Here is a 19,951-nt window from a genome sequence, read left to right on the forward strand (position 1 = left end):
GTAAACACAACATCATGGCGGGGATCAGACACACAGGACACATGGTAAAGAGCGGGCTCGTTAAACAGGAAGAGTCTGAGGACGCTATGAACAGCTGAGCTTTCCTGCAAAGAGGAATTCTCGTGGTATTTGTGCATTCACAAACACACGAGAATCCATCTAGTACCGCTTTTGCCTCAACCGTCTGTGTCTAAACCGAATACAGTTCAAGTCAATCATGTTGCAGCATTGAGATTTAAGGTGGGACATACCAGCTGTGACCAAAGCAAGAGCTGACGAGCCCACGGTCTGACCAAAATAGACATGGCAGGAGGTCGCACACGTAGATACAGCTATCAAATTTGTTTTGTAAGAATACACAATTTCTTCTTTGATAGTAGAACAGCAAGAAATGCCTTGACTAGCTTACCTTCTTGGGGTTTCTCATGACGTCTGCGGCTTACGTTTTAATTTGGTAGGCGGACACTAGGTGTCGCTTCACCCAATCAGTTTAGAGAGTTCTGCTGAATGTGTCTCTTTCCCCAAATGGATTCAAATGGAGCAGTCCCAGATTGATAATGTGCAGAACGGAAAGTGCTACACATTATCATTCTGGCTAACCAGGTTTACTAACAGCCATAACAAAGCTACAACACTGAACGGCACCATCCTTGTTGTTGTTTGTGAGTGAGGTGCATGCAGTTACAGAGAGAGGCGAGGCTACAACACCAATGTTTAAGAAAAGATGGGACTCACATGTGCACACGGAAAAAAATAAACCAGCATTTTGAAATGTATTCACTTTGGGACTCGGTTTCAAAAGTGGCAGCATAAGGGACTAAATACATTGGATGATAGTCTCGGGGGACGGGGCCTAAGGGTGGTTATATTCCAGTGGGACGTCCAGGTTCAGACTGATACAAATGGGACTGATAACCAAACGGACATTATGGTTGAACACCATGCAGAAGAGAGAACAGTAGTGGTAAACATTGTAGTCCCAATTTTTTTTTTTTTGTCTTTTTGCTTGTTTGTTTAAGCGAAAACTACGACGAGTCATTTTTTTAATGGTAGAGACAACCTGAGGACATATTTAAAAAAGAACAATAGTACACAAAATAGGACTGGCTTAGAAACTGAGTTTTTAACACCATAGATCACCATGAAACCAAAAACCAGTCCATGTCTGCTTGAAGCTTTACTAGTCACTTAGGGCAGCTCCAGGCTTTGTCCCAGGAATTCCCAGTCTGCTTTAATATATTCAGCAGTAGAATTTAGCACCATTGGAAGCAATATCTGCCATAACCCATAGTTGAAAGAGTATTTTAAGACATATTTTCAATGACTTTCTAATCTATCTTATTGTAACTTATCACTGGCACATTCTGTCATTTAAAGCCCTTCAACAGAAACACAATTGCATACAAATTATATAGAAACTATTATATCAACTATAAAAATATTGCTCAGATATCCCTGCTTAATAAACTACTGGGTTTATATTTTTTTGGATACATTTCCCCAGTTCTAAAAACATTAAAAAATAAATTATTACTGTACATTTCACAGGAAAGCAGAAGTAATATGAAACTGTTTATATAATTTATAATATATACATTTTGTCAGTGACCTCCAATCGTGTGTTACAAAACAAAACTTCTTATTTGTTTGATAATCAGATATTTCAGGATTTTACATGCACTCTAGGGACAGGTTTAAAATAAAATAAATTCTGTAGGGACTGTAGCCTGTCCCATGTATTGCTCTTGAGTACTTCTCCTTTAGCTTGTTACCTGATGCATTAAGCATAATACTATTCTGATAAACACTCGAAAGTACATTTGTCTGCAAAAAATAGAAATCCTTTACAGGCAACTATAAAGAAAGTGGCTAAAAAGCATGTGAAGAAGTGTTCTCAGTACATTCCCCCTCAAAGACATATCCGTTCATCCATTACCAGTTCTAAAATCAGCCATGCTCTTTTGGCAAAAATGTTCTGCTGTGTCTTTTCTTATGAGCAGGCAGTAAGCCCCGTAGGGCGATAAAACCATATCTGCCAGCAGTTGTTTTGGAGAGCCTTTCAGAGATATGAGAACATAAATAGGAGACAAATAGAGCGACTCACGGTAACAATGTGCTATTAAATATTCAGATAGGCGTGGGGAGGACTGGCCTGTCATCTTGCAGAGAGTGCGATAGGATGATAAATGACTACTTACCATGATGGATGTAAGGTGTCCAGATCCAGAGAGGAGGAATGTTAGGATTTCATATTGTAAACCATCAGTTCAGGGAAGCTTCTCTGACTGTTTATTGTTAGTCAAAGTATCCCATTCTTATTTTGACAATAATGCCATCCTCAGTTCATTTCCACACATGAATATTTTTTTTATTAAGCACCTTTTTAGAGCTTTATGTTTATAGAAAAATTATCCACCAGTCTAGTAACTGATGAATGCGTTTGTTCTCAAGCTGTATTGATTTACAGAATGTGTCTTATTTTTAGTGCCATGGTACTGTGCTTCCAGCAGTGATAATCACATTTAATCACTCAGTTGCTTTTAACCTTGTAACGGTGACATGAAAGTGATATTCCGATTAACAGCAAAAGAAAAGTCTACAATTACTTAACACTTTTTCTTTTTGCATGTAATTGTTTCATTATTACCATTTGAAGGCTGCCTTTGCTTTAGCAACATTGACTCTCAATTTAAATCTTTGGAAACACCCCCATATGGAAAAGATATATAGAAATCGCATAAAGCCTGTATCCATTTTAATTCAAACTTGTATGTTATGCATCATAAAGTCAACACAGATACAAGAATCAGCAAATTGATACAAAAGGAAACTTATATGATTTTGGGTCCTTATCAGAACAATATATGACAGTAATTTTACACACAGCATCCCTTAGACAAATGTAACATCAAACTTATATGACTGGCCAATCATCAGTGAAGGCATCACAAATGTAAGACATGCATAAACTACACATTTTTGTCAAATATATTACAAGCATTTTGAGTATTTCATAAAAGACTATTCATTCCATTGTTGTTGGAAAAAAGTACTTATAATTTTACATGCAATCAACACATTAATTGCCCGTTGTCTTTTAGAATATACGTCAATTCTTGGTTGTCTTATCATATAACCTGAGTTGATTATAGTCATGCTTCCACTAAACAAATGTTCTTTGTAATTTTCATCAAAACACATAAATGTTGATAACCTGCATTGCACATTGCTTCACATAACAACAAATGTACATTTTCTTCACTGATGTGTGATTTCATTCTTGCATTAATAGGTGTTTAGAAAGTTTCCTTATTAGCCAAAAGTGAGCTCCCTTTTTAAATGATTCACAGTAATGCGTGTTCAGTAGGCGACATACAATCAAGCTCGACAGTGGATGTTGTAGGTACATACATGGTCTAACTATCTAAGCCTGCGGGAAAGTGGATAATTAACATAAATCTCAGTTCAGTTCTGATTAGAAATCCTCTGGCCAACTTCTGCTCTGTGCAATTTTTATATTTTTTAATATATGAAAAATATACACAAAACATGTATGGAAAACATATGTTAACATATGAATTACTTATATACAACATACGTAGTTTTCCCATGACTCTTCTGAAATTCATTATACTATATAGTATGAAATAAATGCAAAAGTGGTGACTTTCAAGAGAAAATCATATAAGCTTTTTGTGATGTACAATATATGAAATAAAAACTGAAGATGATTGGCTTAATTTTTAAAAATGTTTTTTTTGTATTTCTTTTCTGTATGGGCTGTAATCTCTCTCTCTCTCTTTTTTATATTTAATAACCATTTTACCATCTATGGATTAAAAATCACAGTCCACAAACCACCATTATGGTGTACTAGTGCATGTCCTAATCTCCAGAGTTTACTGCATTCCATAATCAGGTCTGAAAACACTTCTTTTCATATTTCATCACATATTTCATCACATCCTTGATATAACAGTTATTAAAAGACTGCCATATGAAAAATGAATGCAGCCATGTCTTTGGAAGCTGGTGTACAAATATGTTTTAAATTTCATCAGTCCATGAGAAAATATGATTTTTATTCCCAATAAATTTTCATTGTATATAAATCTGGTTTTACCACATTTTGGTTCTAAACCTACAGATTAACACAACCAGCAAGTTTGAAATTTAACAGAAACCTTACATCCCTGATTTATTTACCTTTATTTAGACAGGTGATCTCATCGAGACTGATGGTCTCATTTACAAGAGAGACCCGTAACACTGGCACAGGACATCAGTTACAAAAAAACCCAACAACGCCATAATCCTAAAACATGATGTTACCCTTTAAGGGGGAACGATAAAACAAGAACTGGTATGAAATTATGATTTTCTTTCAAATGTGCTCAGAGTCCCAAAGGGAGCCAACTGGACAGTTTCAGTTGTTGCTGCCTTGTAATTTAGAAAGCTGGAGCAGAATAGGAGAAAGCCTTTTTTTTCAGAATTCTGCACAATCACTCAATGAACTGAAGGTGGTTGATTTGAGTCATGAATAAAGACAGTGGCAGGTTGTACCAACGGAGAAAACTGAATGACAAAAGAACGTCTTTGGAAGTTTTAAAGTCTACAGTGCTGGCATACCCTTTTTTTAAAGAGAATGTTAGTTTTACAAACGACCTGATGCGTATGATTCACGTTTGTCAAAGAACTGCAAAAAAACAACAGGACACTGTTTTCGTTTGTTTGCTTGCTCATTTTTCGTGACAGAACATTTCAAATTGAATTCAAATACCAGATAAATCACCAATTTGGAAGGTTTAAGATAAGATATTGGAAACCTTGAATAGATTGTCTCTTTTACGGTAAACTGTAGGTTTTCTGTGATTGATGTTTACTGTCATCTCACACCCAGCCATCACAAGCACAGGAACTTCTCATTAAATGATTGCCCTCAGCACAGACGTCTACTCACTTATTCCCTTCAGTCAATTTGGAGCATTCGTAACTCAGCAGTGTTTGTCACAGAGAGCCGTTTTCTTTTTTTCACCAAGTCATGACGTTCTTTTGCCTTTACTTTATTTGAACTTTTTTATGCTCAGCATTGCTAATTTTATGAGCAGTGCTGCAGTTTTACACTAAACATGGTTATTAATCATCACTGTGGTTTAAAGCACAGCAGATAATTTGGTTATTTGGACTCTTACATCTTTGCATCACGTATCCTTAAACTAAAAAAAGTGCTGGTATTAACATGTACGGCCCTCTCCTCCTGTTTGTGCACTGTGAAACATTTAGCTATGCAGATGAAATCATTATTTCACAAAAGCTCTAACCGATGAGATAATTTTTGTTAGGATTAACTGGAAGAAGGGCAGGGTTGTCCCTCATCCCCACAGTTGGCCTTAATTAAATCTTCAGAGGGAAGGGCAGAATTACAACCCATGACAGATGGACCCAAACACATTAGTTCTTCTGTGTCATTATTAAAACACTTTTTCCCTTACTGTCACGTTTGGGCTGTCCTGGATCATGCAGCTTATGTAACATAAGTTGTATGTTTTTAGTGGAGAGGCTGAAGATATTTTCCTGAAATCAAAATTGAGCAAAATTTAAAAGGCATTGCTCCATTCGTGATTTATATACCATTCAAGGTGATGGTCACACTTACTGCCTGAAATGGTCCCAGTGCATGTTTCTGGGACCCCTTGCTTTTGCCTAATAATGCTTGTATTGCAATGTATAACATCATAAATAGACAGATATGTTAATTTCTCACTGACTTTACTATTTTAAAATTGAATAATGACACAGTAGAATCTACATTTGGTGGTTTTACATGTGAGATTTGAGTAATTTCAGGACCAGCTAAATGCAGAATAATTCCCATGCTAATAGATGCTCAGATTTCCGGTCAAAGAATGAAGCCCCCACAGCACGTTATCTTCTTTCCATTCCATAACTACGAGGCAAGATGCATGGAAATGCCTTTTAGAAGGCCTTTCTTTCTGATATTTCTGAATCTTGCACATATCTTGCAAAGATAGCCCAAACATATTACATTTCGCCGCTTTCTCGGGTTCTTGCTGATTTTGTTTTCTTGTCTGAACATGCTGGATGTTCAATGACCGTTCAGACCTCCGTTTATTTAAACACTCCAATATTTATATTCTGAAGTAGACACTTTTTCTTATTTTATTTATTTATGTTTCCAAGATGCAGCTTTATTGGCCTCTTCCAGACACAAATATTCAGCATGCAGGCAATTATGGAACCCCAGAGACATCACCGGTGTCAAGCAACTTCTTACAGCTGGCTATTAATACACCTGATTTATCTGCTGGTAGTTATCCTTCGTGCATCTTTATCAGACCAAATTCATCTGTGCACACTTCCCATGTCTCCTTTCATACATTCTCATCTTTCATCTCTCTCTGGTTATTTTTAAAACTCAAACTTATTATTCCGTTCTTTTCTTTATAGAGATCTACAGAAACAGCTGTCTGCCTAAACAAAAAGTTTTATTTTTAAATATCTTCAAGAAAATGACTGCCTTTCCTCATATGAAAGTAGATAACTCACTTTCTGTTGTAATCTGAAGCGTTATGTCCTACTGCAGTTTGTGCTTTACACAGCTGATGAAATGCTTGCAAATATAATCTCACCCCTTGAATCTTTTTTCAATTTTGGCCTATACAACAACTAATTTGAATGTGTTTTAATAGGATTCTAGGTGATAGACCAGCACTAAGCAGTACACATTTGTAGTAATTGAAGTAATGCCATGCACAGATTTCCCAATTTTTACAGATGAAAATCTGAAAACTGTGGTGTGAATTTGTATTTAGCTGCTGTTTACTTTGATACTCCCAAGTAAAATCCCATGCCTTTATGAGAAAAAACGTGGCCAAAAGAAAACCATTGATGAAAGAAAAATATGAAAAGGCTCTGTAAAGTTTGCCACAAGCCATTCATAGTTAAGCCCAAATGTATCCAAACCCCTGGTAGGTTTAGATCTGAGTTATTTTCATTCTTCCAAGTGTTGTTTCTGATCGTAAAAGAGACAGGTGTCTCTTATTAGATGATGAAACAATGTAAAATAACAAGTGTGTGTCTCACTGCACTTACGGACGGTTGGTAATGCTGTTACCATGCAGCAAGAAGCTCCTTGGTTCTCGGGGGTTTGGGTACTGTGGAGTATGTCACTGGGGGCCCTGGTATACTAGAGGGCCTTGGGGCCTGTCGAGCTAGGATGGGGGTATAGACATTAACATCTCATGGCAGATGCTCTCCCCTTCAGGGGTTGTATTCTGCTAGTGGGGAGATGGGAGGAAGGGGGGTGGGGTTGAGTGGGGGTGAACCCAGCCGGCGTGTTTATTGTCATATGTGGTGTGGGAATTTTTTGAATGTTAGTGTTGGGGGGGGGGGGTTAAATTTATTTTTCTTTCCTTGGTGGGGTTGGGTAGGCGGGGGATGCTTGGAGGGATCCGTGTCCGGTTCCTTGTCTCGGTCCTTGTCCTTGGAGGCTCTCGGTGCTGGTTCTATCCGGGGAACAGGGGTCTGCATGGTTCGGGCGGGCTGGCTTACCAGAGGTTTTTTTTCAGGACGGTCCAGAGAGTAGGTGGGTGGATTGGGGGGTGGTGTTGTTGGTCTCAGTTCGCAGTTGGCTCTAGGACCCTGCCACCTATTTTTGGCCCCGAGGGCTATGGTGGCACAGCTGCTGAAGCCTCCCTCTCAAGGTGGGTTTTCGGAGAACGGGGGTGCCTATTGGAGCCAGTTGGGGAGCTTGCTACCTGGGAGAGCATGACGCTCCCCAAGCCATTCCTCCCCATCCCCGGACAACTCCTTTTACCTGCTCCATCATGCTGCCACACATGTTGGACCTTGGGATTGGGGGCATTGCTGGGGAGAAGGGAGAACTTCTCAGCTCAGCTGTCTGGTGACGTCTCTTACCCCAGTTTTATTATACATCTTAGTCAATTTATAACATTCTCACAACACACATGTATGTAGAGCATTAATTGAGGGGGGTAAGTAAGACATCTGGGTGGGGCTTATTGTGTAGACCTCACCCCTTGTGGCTTCCTCTGCCCCCACCCGCATTTATACATTGAGGGGGGGAGTGCACACTACCCAGACTATTGGGGGGACGGGGGACGGGGTAAATTATGGAGGGCAGGGTGTGGGGGAGGTAGAACCTCAGGGTTTGTGGGGAGAGGTCTGGTTGGTAAACCCCTTTGGTTCCTGTTGGCCCCATCTCCTGGTGGATGGGCCCGTGGGTCATCTGGTCTGGGATCAAGATAGGGGTTTAGGACCAGAGCATGGAAGGTTGGGTTGTGGTGGTCCCCTCCTCCCCCCCATCTTGATGTTAGGGTTCACCTCCCGAGTCTGGGGACTGGATACCCCTCTTAGGTGCTGGTGCCTGGACCTGGTAATATAGGATGTGTGTGGGGAGTGTGTGTACTGCGTCCCCTTTGTTTATTTCTTTATTTATTTCCTTATTTATTTTTTTGTAGGAGTGTTTCCATGTGGGGGCAATAGGGTGGGAACAAGTGAATGTAACTGTGTACGTGGTTGTCTGTTTGTCTATTTGTCAGGTTGGGTTTGAACTTGCCCCTCTCCTGGGACATCTCAGGTCTCCATTAAGTGTAACTCAAACTAGCTCCCCAACCAATGACCGAAATTCCTAAGTCTGCAGAGTATTACCCTGAACAGAGTTATCAGGCAGTCTATTGAAGCTGGTGTTGAGGAATATTCGTTTTGCTTTGCACATCCCACTTCCCAGTGTCACACCATGGTTCCGATTACAAAATAGTCACAGAGTAGCTGAAGCAGCAACTTTCCTTTCCAACCCACAATCATTAATGGCAGCTATACCTCTATTTTACAACGTGCACTCACTGTCTGAGCTAGAAAGATTTTAGAGCCTAGGAACAATATGTCCCCAGGGTATTGTTCTAAAATATTTGGTCTGAGGCAACACTTGAAAACCTAAAAGAATCCATTAACCAAACCCAATACAAAATAATGATGAAAATTACTCTCATAACTAAATATACACAAATTAATTACTATATTATATATTATATTATACTTCTTTAATTAGTAATGATTCAGCAGGGTTAAAGGGTAACTCACCCCTTTACCAGAGCCTTACTCCGCCCACATCTAATATTTGAAAAATGTGCCTGGTGTTCCAGGGAGCGTGTAGCAAACCTGAAAATTAATAGAAAGATTGCTGCTTAGGTAGCTGAGAAAGGCACCTCGTGTGTATTCAACAAGTCAACTCTGGGTCACCAGTGACGTCTAGGAACCAGACTAGATGACAACCGAGAAAGGTCGGTGACGCTGGAGAGACAGCTGACCTCCAGGAAAGACTGGTGCGGGCACGCAGGGCTAGCAACCCTGTGCGCAGCACTCGTAAGAGGGCACCACCCAAGCTACGAATGAATCAGATAAGCAATACCCCCAGAGTCACCCGAGAGGGGGGGCGGAAGAGGGACTCAACAGGACGGACACACCGGTATCGGCCAGGACAAGGAACATGACTACGAGTAAGCTCAAGCAATCTACATTGACTGGAGTGGAATACACTGTTAGGTGCCATTGTGGGAAGATCTGCAAAAGCAAAAGGTTTAAAGCAACACCAGAGTAGGTCCAAGTGCAGAACACCAGCAGCTCAAGAGCAGCGCACAGACCCAGGGTCTGGTCAGACGTTGGAGAACTCCAGCCAGGAAGCACCCCACAGTGCTGAAGATCTCTCCGCAACTGAACTGCCTCAGCACCAGAGACCAACTCAGAGGAACACCCCTCCAACCACCCCAATCCAATTAGCAAGGAGAGAGAGGATTAACTGGCCAAAGATGGCAGACAGTAGTGCTTGGATGCAGTTAGATGATGACCTTGATGGCATCCTGGAAGCAACTGCATCAGGCTCAGTTCATAGGAAGATCGATGCACTGACAACCATAGTATACAACCTCGCAAAGGAGCGGTTTGGCACTATGGTGCGGAAAGGCCAGCGCCAACTACAGCAGCAGCCAAACAGGAGGGAGAGGGAGATCCGTCGCCTGAGAAGCGAGATAAAGGCCCTCAACAAGCGGTTCAAGACCAGCTCACCGACCGAGAAGGAAGGTATTAAAGACCTGACAAGTAAGGTCCGGGAACAACTGTGCAGGGTTAGAAGAGCAGAGAACATCCGGAAGCAGCGTCGGAAGAAAGAAAAGAGAAGATCTCAGTTCATAAAGGACCCATACAGCTTCACAAAGTCTCTTCTAGGCCAACAAAAATCTGGCTCACTCTCCAGCACAAAAATGGAGGTTGAAGAGTTCCTTGCTGAAGCCCACGGTGACCCTAACAGGAGTCGGGGTCTAGGGGCCAATCACAATATCTCTAGGCCTGAGAAACCAACAATTGAGCTGAATGGGAAGGAACCCACCTGGCAAGAAGTTCGGGACGTCGTCCACAAGGCCAAATCATCAGCTGCCCCTGGCCCAAGTGGTATACCATACAAAGTATACAAAAAATGCCCCAAGCTCCTCAAGAGGCTATGGAAAACCATGAGGAAGATCTGGGCCAAGGGGACAATCCCACCCAGCTGGAAGTTGGCCGAGGGATGCTTTGTTCCGAAAGAGGAAGGGTCATCCACAATCTCCCAGTTCAGGACGATCTCTCTTCTGAACGTAGAGTGTAAGATCTTCTTCTCGGTTCTGGCACGAAGAATCACCTCCTACATGATGCAAAACCACTATATCAACCCTTCCATCCAAAAAGGTGGGATCCCAGGCTTTTCGGGCTGTCTGGAACACACCTCGATGATTACGCAACTGATCCATGAGGCAAAACGTAAGAAAAGCGACCTAACAGTCATTTGGCTAGATCTAGCCAATGCTTATGGGTCAATTCCACATGATCTCATCCAAGAAGGACTTGACCATTATTTCATCCCTGAGACAATCCGAGGCTTGATTTCAAACTACCTCGCCGGGTTCCGACTCAGATTTACATCGTCTCTTTTTACCACCAACTGGCTGGACCTCCAAAAGGGGATTCCAACAGGGTGCACCATCTCCCCCATCTTGTTCATTATGGGCATGAACATACTGCTAACAGCTGCAGAGGGCATAACCCGGGGTCCTAGATTGGAATCTGGTGTTGTGCAGCCAGTACTGCGTGCGTTTATGGACGACATCACAGTAACTACTGTGACGCATGTCCAAGCAAGATGGGTGCTGGATACATTGGGCAGCGTTGCCTCCTGGGCAGGGATGCTGTTCAAGGCCAGGAAGTCCAGGAGCATGGTCATCAAGAAGGGCAGAGTCACCGGCAAGTTCAGTCTCCAAGTCCAGGGTGAGATCATCCCACCCATCGAGGGCAATCCAGTAAAATGCCTGGGAAAGTGGTTTAATGCGTCACTAACGGATGGTGCCAACGTAGCTGAGGCGGTGAAGCAGACTGAAGAGTGGCTGAAGAAGATTGACAAATCTTTGCTACCGGGCAAGTTCAAGACCTGGCTTTATCAACATGGCCTCTTGCCCAGGCTCCTTTGGCTACTAACAGTCTACGAGTTTCCCATGACCACCGTCGAGCTCATTGAGAGGAGGACCAACAAGCACCTGCGGAGGTGGCTAGGCATTCCCCCAAGCTTCTCATCAGTGGGCCTTTACATCAGGTCGGGGCAACTGCAACTCCCCCTGTCATCAGTAGTCGAGGAGTACAAGGTGGCGAAATGCAGGGTTGTCCTAAGTCTGAGGGATTCCAACGATGACCTCATCAGTCAAGCTGGCATGACAACCAGATCTGGACGCAAGTGGGCTGCCAATGCAGCTGTAGACCAGGCAGTCAGCTCCTTGAAGTTGCGGGACATAGTGGGAAACCAGTGCATTCACCGACAAGGCCTCGGCTCTGCACAGTTCCAAACCTGGGGAGGTGCAAACACGGGAACCAGGAGAGGCATGGTGCAAATGGAAGTGAGGAGCAGAGAGGAGGAGAAGCGAGTAGCAAGAGCAGTGCAGCAAGGTTCCCAGGGAGCCTGGACAAAATGGGACTTGCCCAGGCGCAAAGTCACATGGAGGGAGCTGTGGCGCCTGGAGCCCTATCGCATCTCCTTCCTTTTACGGTCTGTTTATGATACCCTCCCCTCCCCAGTACATCTCCACACATGGGGTCTAAGAGAGGATCCACTTTGTAAGCTGTGTGGCAAGAGGGGGACCTTGGCCCATATACTGTCCGGGTGTAAAACATCCTTAACCCAAGGGCGGTATAGATGGCGCCACGACAAAGTGCTCCTCTCATTGGCTGACACCATAGAGCGGGAGAGGGTCAAGAAGAGGCCAGCCGACACGACCGCACAGAGAGCTATCACCTTCCTCAAGGAAGGAGCTGCTAGACCACAGTCCACCAGGAGGAAAAGGACTAGCATTCTCCAGGCCGCAAGTTCCTGGGAGATGAGGGTGGATGTGGGGAAGAGGCTGCAGTTTCCTGAGGTGGTGCAAACAACCCTCCGCCCGGACATAGTGCTGTGGTCATCCAAGGAGCGGAAGATAATCTTGGTGGAACTGACAGTACCATGGGAGGAGGGGTGCGAGGAGGCCCATGAAAGGAAGGCCGCAAAATATCAACAGCTGGCCCAAGACTGCCGAGACAGAGGCTGGTAGGCGTGGGTCTTCCCTGTGGAGATAGGGTGCAGGGGCTTTCCAGCAAGGTCTGCGTGGAACTTCCTTTCTGCCATAGGCATGGATGAGCGGAGTAAAAAGGAGGCAGCTCGTCGGATGGGGGAGGAGGCGGAACGTGCCTCATGCTGGATTTGGAGCAAGAGAGAGGAGGAAAGCTGGAAGCCAGGAGCAGATGGGCAGTGAGCTGGCCACTCACTGCGGGCCCACCAACTGGAGGGTGTTGTGGTTTAGGGCTGAAACACCCAGTGAAGGTTGGACACCACCTGAAGACATCTGCTCCTGGCGTAAGGCTACAGCTACCTGCTTAGGTAGCTGAGAAAGGCACCTCGTGTGTATTCAACAAGTCAAAGCTCATTTTTCCAACTCACTACGGAGGCATGTACGAGACAAAGCCCATTTTATTATCAACAGTGGCAGAGCTACTGACGTCAGCCATCAAAAATCGCTAGAATCTGCTCCGATCACTTTTATTCCGGTAACTATTTTGTTCATGATTTAGGATGTCTCCGCTGTGGTTACCTTTGCGATGCTATGCTAAACCTCAACATGGTGAACACTCACTCTGCCTGCATAGTCTTGTACTGTATATTTTGACCATTAGTTCCATTGACACAATTCAGAATGTAATCAAAAAGGTCCTAGTCATCAGTTTTGATAATGTGTTACTGGCATTACAATGGCTTATAGGATTACATCGTCACCTTACAACAATGTCCTGGTTGTTAACCCCAAGCTTGTATATACATGTACAATGAGTTTTCATGATTTGGGTTTTGTTTTGGACTATTTCTGCCAGTATCACCTGTACATTTTCATGCCTCCGCCCAAATCTCTTGCTCTAACCAGACTCAGAGGACTCCAGCCACAATGACCTGCCTGTTGAATTTGTCACTATTCATCTGTTTTAAAATAATCTTTTTAAAATGCAACACTGTGCTTGGTTGAATATCAGGCACCCCATGTACTCTCATTAAACAACTTTACTATACTGAGAGAACCTTTAGTGATATTTACTGTAGCACTAGCCATTTAGCTTAGTTAAATGAAGCCTGTATCTGCAAGCTTGGAGGGACATGTACGTGCATGTTATTGTCATTATTTACTTTGCCAGTAATCCAAACCTTGTTATTTACATGAAGAGTTTGGACGTCCTTAACAAAGCTAAAGTTAAAACACTGATTGTATGCATCCATTAATTTCCGCCAGCAAAGCTCATCCAATAGGCACTCTTTGTGTTCACTAAGTAAATAACTATGTCTTAGTAACATATCGTAGGCAGTTTGGCCATGTTGTCTGACATTTTTCCATTCTCTAGCTCATACGGGTCGATCCCAGCAGCAGCAATTTTGTAGAATTATTGTTCTCTTTCACATTGGTCAAGCGTGTCAATATACTTTATTTTTGTTTGTCTGGATGCCATAATGATCGTGGCTGCGTGGCATTGCCTAACACTGTGATTGCCTACTGACATGGCAGTTTAGGGGTGTGGATCACTTCCGTTTCAGACGTGTGGGAACTACTATTTTGAAACTCAAATGGAGTACACCTGTTAAACATAAAGAGGGCACCACACAGATGGATTTAGACAAAAAAGCAGGATTTCAACAAATTTGCTTTTGGTGTGAGTTACCCTTTAACTAACAGTATGTTATCTGTCAGGCACCACGACTTCCTTGCTGACAGAAACTGGCATTGTGTCGGTTGGACAAAGTACGATGCTGAGTCTAAGCAGCCACTCTTACAACTTTTTGACAGAGGCTTAACTAAAGGTTGGTAACTCGGGCAGGACAGAACGGCTTGAGATGTCCATGGCTCTTTCTACTCACTAGCCCTCTGTCTTAGGTTTTTGGGGTTGTTTTTTCCAAATTTGCTAAAGAGAAGAACTCAATCAGGAACTACAGCTTTAAAAATCCTTTCTGGAGGGCAGTATCATCCGTCCTTTCTGTGGCTCCAAGTCCCCTCCTAGCTTCTTCTTGCGCTAATCTTGACTCGATCTCCGGCCAAAGGAAACAACCCTGATCCTTCTTAAACGTCCCTTTGTATACACTTTTTCAGCAGCTGGGATCGACCTCCTCCCCATCAAAACTTAATGCTTACTGATTTGTTTTTGCGTTAATGCCTCTGATTAGTCAGATTTGACTGCACTACCTTTTTTTTGGCTTTCCTGCCCTTGGAGGCGATAACTTCTTCAGGGTTGACAGCTCTCCTAATCTTAGTCTGAGTTTTGCTCCCCATTGGTTTAGCTGGGAGCAGATCTGGGCCGTAGGTGACTAGGAGCTTCTCTTGTCTCCTTCAGCTTCTCCTTTCCTCTTGAAGTTAATACCTTCTTGGAAACTGTATCAGTTCTGGACAAAGCAGAAATCATTTTCTCATATTACTCTCTTTAATAGAATTAATCTTGCACATCATAGTAATTGTTGCACAATGGTGAAAATTACTTCATATTCAAGAAAAAAGTACTTCCATCAGGCCTTGATGTCATATGTTGCTCTGAGATGTCTGCTTACATCACAGCTCATAAACCATACAACTTATTGCATTAAGAATCCTTTCATATCACAAATCCTCTTTCATCATATACATTTTTATCATTGCTTTGGTCAGACTGCCCTCCTACTCCATTAGGTACCCCCCTATCTCTGTTTATATTACAGCATGATCCTGCTGCAGAGTGGATCTTATATATCATTGCAAGACTTATAAAATCATTACATTAGGAAAATCACTCACTTTTCTATAATCATGCATATAATTTGTATTGATTTATTTGTTGATTATATGGCTGATTTACTTCTGCAAAGGAATAAAAGAAAATAATGACCTTAACAAAGTGAACAATACAGGCTTCATTTTTAGCCCTGATCCTGATAATTTAGAGGATTACAATATTTTTATCAATATCTGCACAAAAACATTGAACAACCTCACCTTATTCTGACACCCCAGCCTGGAGGTCCAAACTGTTTCAGGCTTTCATTGTAGGCCTTCAAATGAGTTTGGTTCTGGGTCTTAGATGGTCTTAATGTAACCATTATTACTCTTTATTCTTTCAATAATTTTAGCCTGAACACATGGAACAATCTCAGCATTCACAGGTCATTCAGAAGACTGAAATTAAACTCTACAACCTCAACGTAAAACTCAATTTGTAGTGAAAATTTAGCTCAGTATTGACTCATGGGGTCTGAATACAAATGCACACCACCAAAGATTTTAATCTACAAAAACACATTTCAAATGGATCATTTTCTTCCCACGTCACGATTACGCTCTTGTATCATGTGCTATTCAATTTCATCCCACAGATAACTTCAGGCAGCTTCTGGCAGAGTTGATTGCTCTTGTTTTTTTGGCAAAAACAAGCATTTTGATGGTTGTGGTCGGTGCCCAATGTCCAGACTTCTGAAGCTCATCAGGTCTCCGCCTGTTGGCCACAGCAAGCTACTGTAAATAAGGACTGGGAGAAAGATCAGAAACAGATTTCAGCCTGTGCAAATCGGCCTCTCCTGCTATATCCACTGATCCACTGCATCACCCCTCCTCTGCAGCTGAGCTGAACCCCCACCCCACCACCACAACACTCTTTTCTTTTAAACTAGGACAGCAAATGTACATGATATACATTGGAATTTGTGGTAGCAGTGTGACAAAATGTGATATTTGCTACATACTGTATGATAGATGTTTTATTTTATTTTTTTCCTTCCTTCTAGTTTGTTCCGTTCAGAGACTACATCGACAGATCCGGCAACCAGGTCCTCAGCATGGCCCGACTGGCTAAGGATGTCCTCGCTGAGATCCCCGACCAGCTGCTGTCATTCATGAAGAGCCGAGGAATCGAACCGCGACCGGCCCTCTCCACCTCCCCCCTACCAGAGCTGCACCGGCACATCTGACCAGCGCAGTTCAGCATCTCCCCACCACCCCCACCCCTGACATATTCTCCGTCTTTATGTGTCTCCCCTCCCCCCCCCCCCTTCTTAGGCTTCTCATCGCTACCTAATCTTACATTTATTTGCCACTTTAAAAACAGGGAAGGATCAAGCTGCTATTTGCCCTTCTTGCTCTCTTATCCAGAGTAAGTCTAAACAGACACATCCCATCTGCTCAGCGGGCACTCATCCTCAACTCACCTGCTGCTGTAACTCATCTGTTCCTCTTCCTTCTATTGCTTCTCAATTACATTACTGAAGAGCAGCGAGACTGACCCCTTGACTGCAACCTTCTGGAACTGACATTCAAAACTGGACGTTTAGTGTTTGCCTCACAATTCCCATCATCGGGTCTTCATCAGACACCTCGAATGCACAAGGTTTACACATTTATCTGCAACCGGTTCTGACATTTTGTCCAATTAGGAGTGCGATTTGGTATTTAATTGAAGCTAAATCAATTCCGAGCCCTTGATGAGCTATAAGGTGTCTCGCAACAGCCTCTGGCAATAAGAAGTTTGAACCCTAATTCGCTTAAGTCATTTCTCACCTCACAGAGTGATTTATACTCCTGAGCAATTAGTCTGAAGCAGCCTAAGTTGCTCCTGTGAAGGTTGCAGACGAGCGTCGGCGGATCCATCGCGAGGGTCGGGTCAGGTGTTGCATCAGTTGCAGACAGACACACACACACACACACACATACACACACACACATGCTCAAACATGCATGCCTCTGTCTGCGACACCACACCCACCCTCTCTTTGCCCAGCGTGGGTCGAGGCTGGGTGCAGATTCCCCCCCTGCTGTTAGAGAAATGCCAGTCTCTCCAGCTGTCCTGCAGAGAGGTGGAGGAAGAGGGAGGGAGGGAGGGAGGAAGGAAGGAAGGAAAAGAGCCAGGGGGAGAGAAGAAAACGGAAGGGAAGAGAGGAAGTGCAGGTGCACGAGAGAGAGGAGACGTGACACAGGTATGCTCAAGGACGCAATGAGGTAGAAATAAAGCGTTTAGAGATTTGTTTAGTTTGATGCCAGAGGAGAAAAAGAAGCAGAGTATTCAGGGGGCTGCATGCCGCGATGGCTGCAGCTCAGTGCTGTCCCTGCATTAGTTTGAAAAGTATGCATATTTGGATCAAAAATAACGCTAATCTAGGATCAATGCACATTCTACGAAAAGCAATACGACTGACTCCTAGCGTAGTGTTTGCCTTATGCATGTACGGTCCTGCTCCTTATTACTTTACATTTTAGTTGCAGGGAGGAACTGCTTACAAAGTGGGAAAAGGCTGCCACCTAGTGTTCACCCTTTGTATAGCCGGACATCTATATTATGCATGACTGCTGTACAGCCCTATACTATCTGAAACAGTATGCGTGCATGAACACGTCCAGCCAAATTTGACATGTGACAATGACCGAGAACTGCGTACAATGTACAGACCTAGAAAAGCAAATGTCTGTGTGAAATCTGTCGATGTCAATGTCACGTCTGACTGTGGTGGTTTAGAGAAGTGTTCTATGTGCGCTTTGTACATATGTGGACTTTTTAAAAAAGTATTTGTTTCATGAGTTTTGTTTTTGCATGTTGGGAAAAATGCATAACAGTATAATAATTATTATAATAATAATGATTGCCCTGCCCCTCTAAAAAATGCATATATATATATATATATATATATATATATATATATATGCATTTCCTTTTTGTCTTTGGAAACTTTCATGTGTAGATTTCATAGTTGCTCTGTGTTTTGCAGAATCCTGTGAAATTGTATTTTTTTGATATCTTGAAGGGACATGAAAACTGAAATGTATGGATTCCTCTGAACGTCAATGAATTTACAGGATGCTTAACGCCCTACTGAGATGTCTGTCTCTTTGACTGTAAACATTTTTTGAAGCAATTAAGATGTTATGTTTATTTGTATATGCAAATATGTAATAAGAAATGTTTTCACTTATTTGCTTAAATTAGACATCTGACAGCCTTCTGCATCTGTCTTTCTGATGAAATGACCAGTGCAATGCAGAATTTCCCACTCCTCTTGAACCGTTTAACAACATGTCACCTTACAACGATTTTATCTGACAGACCAGCACAAAGTAGCAAAGGTTCACTTTTTACAAAGTTCCAAAAAAAAAGTGCCATTCTTTGTATTCAACCCCCTAAATCAATATATTGTAGAAACATCCTTGACAAAATTACAGCAGCAGGTTATTTTTGTCAACTCTAACATGATTCACAGCCCCTATGGAGAAAAGCATCCCCACAACATTATGCTGCCCCCAAGATGTTTCAAGAGGGGGATGTTGTGTTTAAGGTGTAGTGTTATTCTCCTTAATTGATATATAGAATCAGATTTGGTCTCATCTGACCAGGGAACCTTCTCCCACATGTTTGCTGAGTCCTCTTGTATAAGAGTGGAGAGTCTTAAGACTACTTATCGGAAATTTGCCATAAGGACCAGCTTTGTAGAGTGCCTGACTTGTGATTGTCCTGTTAACAGATTCTCTCAACTGAGCTGTGGATCTCTGCAGCTCCTCCAGAGTTCCCATGGGCCTCTCTTGACCATTTATCTTATTAATGCTGGATTTACACTGGGATTAAGTCACACATAGGTGGACTCTAATTATAACAAGTAGGTGATGTCTGGATAATATTTAGGGGCATCATAGGAGGTGAATACAAATGCTCAACACACTTCAATTTTTTTTTTTTTTTTTTTTTTTTTTTTGCAAAAACATGTTTCAACTTTCAACTTTAGTTATGCACTACTTGTGTTGGTCTATAAAATGATATCCTAAAGAAATAATAGACGTCTGCTCTTAAGAAAATGACAATACGCGGTTCTAGAGGGGTATGGGTATTTTTTGCAAACCACTATATAATGTATGCTGAGGTCTTTTCAAGAATGTCCAATAAGAAGAATGTAGAGATTAGGAACAACTGTTTTGACAAATATCTTGCTGTGTTTTACTATCAGATTTCTGTGTACTCTTGTTTCCTAAAGTTGACAAACAAATCAAACAGAAAACAACATAACCTGATTATTTTATGTTGTACTTGTTGATTTTATTACGCTGCACACAATGTTTAATGTGGATTTCAGATTAAAGAGCATATCTGTATAATGGTGACATGTTTGGCTCATTACTGAGATGTAGGCCAGCTGATTGATCACGATCCCCGTGCATCTGTTTCAACTTTTGCCTAAAATAAATCCCATAGCTCTGACACAAATAGGAGCGTTTGAACTTCCCTCAGAAGGGTGTGAATAACGAACCTTCCATTCTGTATGAAAAGATAAACCAGTACCTTTATCTATTAGTGCCAGCAAGACCAAAAATCACACTCCACTAGACGA

The 19,951-nt window shown here is 42.3% G+C and overlaps 1 protein-coding gene across 1 annotated transcript in view; it reads left to right on the forward strand.

Annotated features, from left to right (window-relative positions):
* Positions 1–18,246, forward strand: part of LOC105934233 (copine-9) — a 131,598-nt gene extending 113,352 nt beyond the window's left edge. Inside the window, 2 exon segments of the mRNA XM_036124875.1 lie at positions 16,373–16,513; positions 16,515–18,246. Of these exon segments, the coding sequence (XP_035980768.1) occupies positions 16,373–16,513; positions 16,515–16,595 (222 nt within the window). The 3' untranslated portion in view covers positions 16,596–18,246.
* The last annotated feature ends 1,705 nt before the right edge of the window (positions 18,247–19,951 follow it).

Source organism: Fundulus heteroclitus, chromosome 1, assembly GCF_011125445.2.
Source record: "Fundulus heteroclitus isolate FHET01 chromosome 1, MU-UCD_Fhet_4.1, whole genome shotgun sequence".
Classification (NCBI taxonomy): Eukaryota; Metazoa; Chordata; class Actinopteri; order Cyprinodontiformes; family Fundulidae; genus Fundulus; species Fundulus heteroclitus.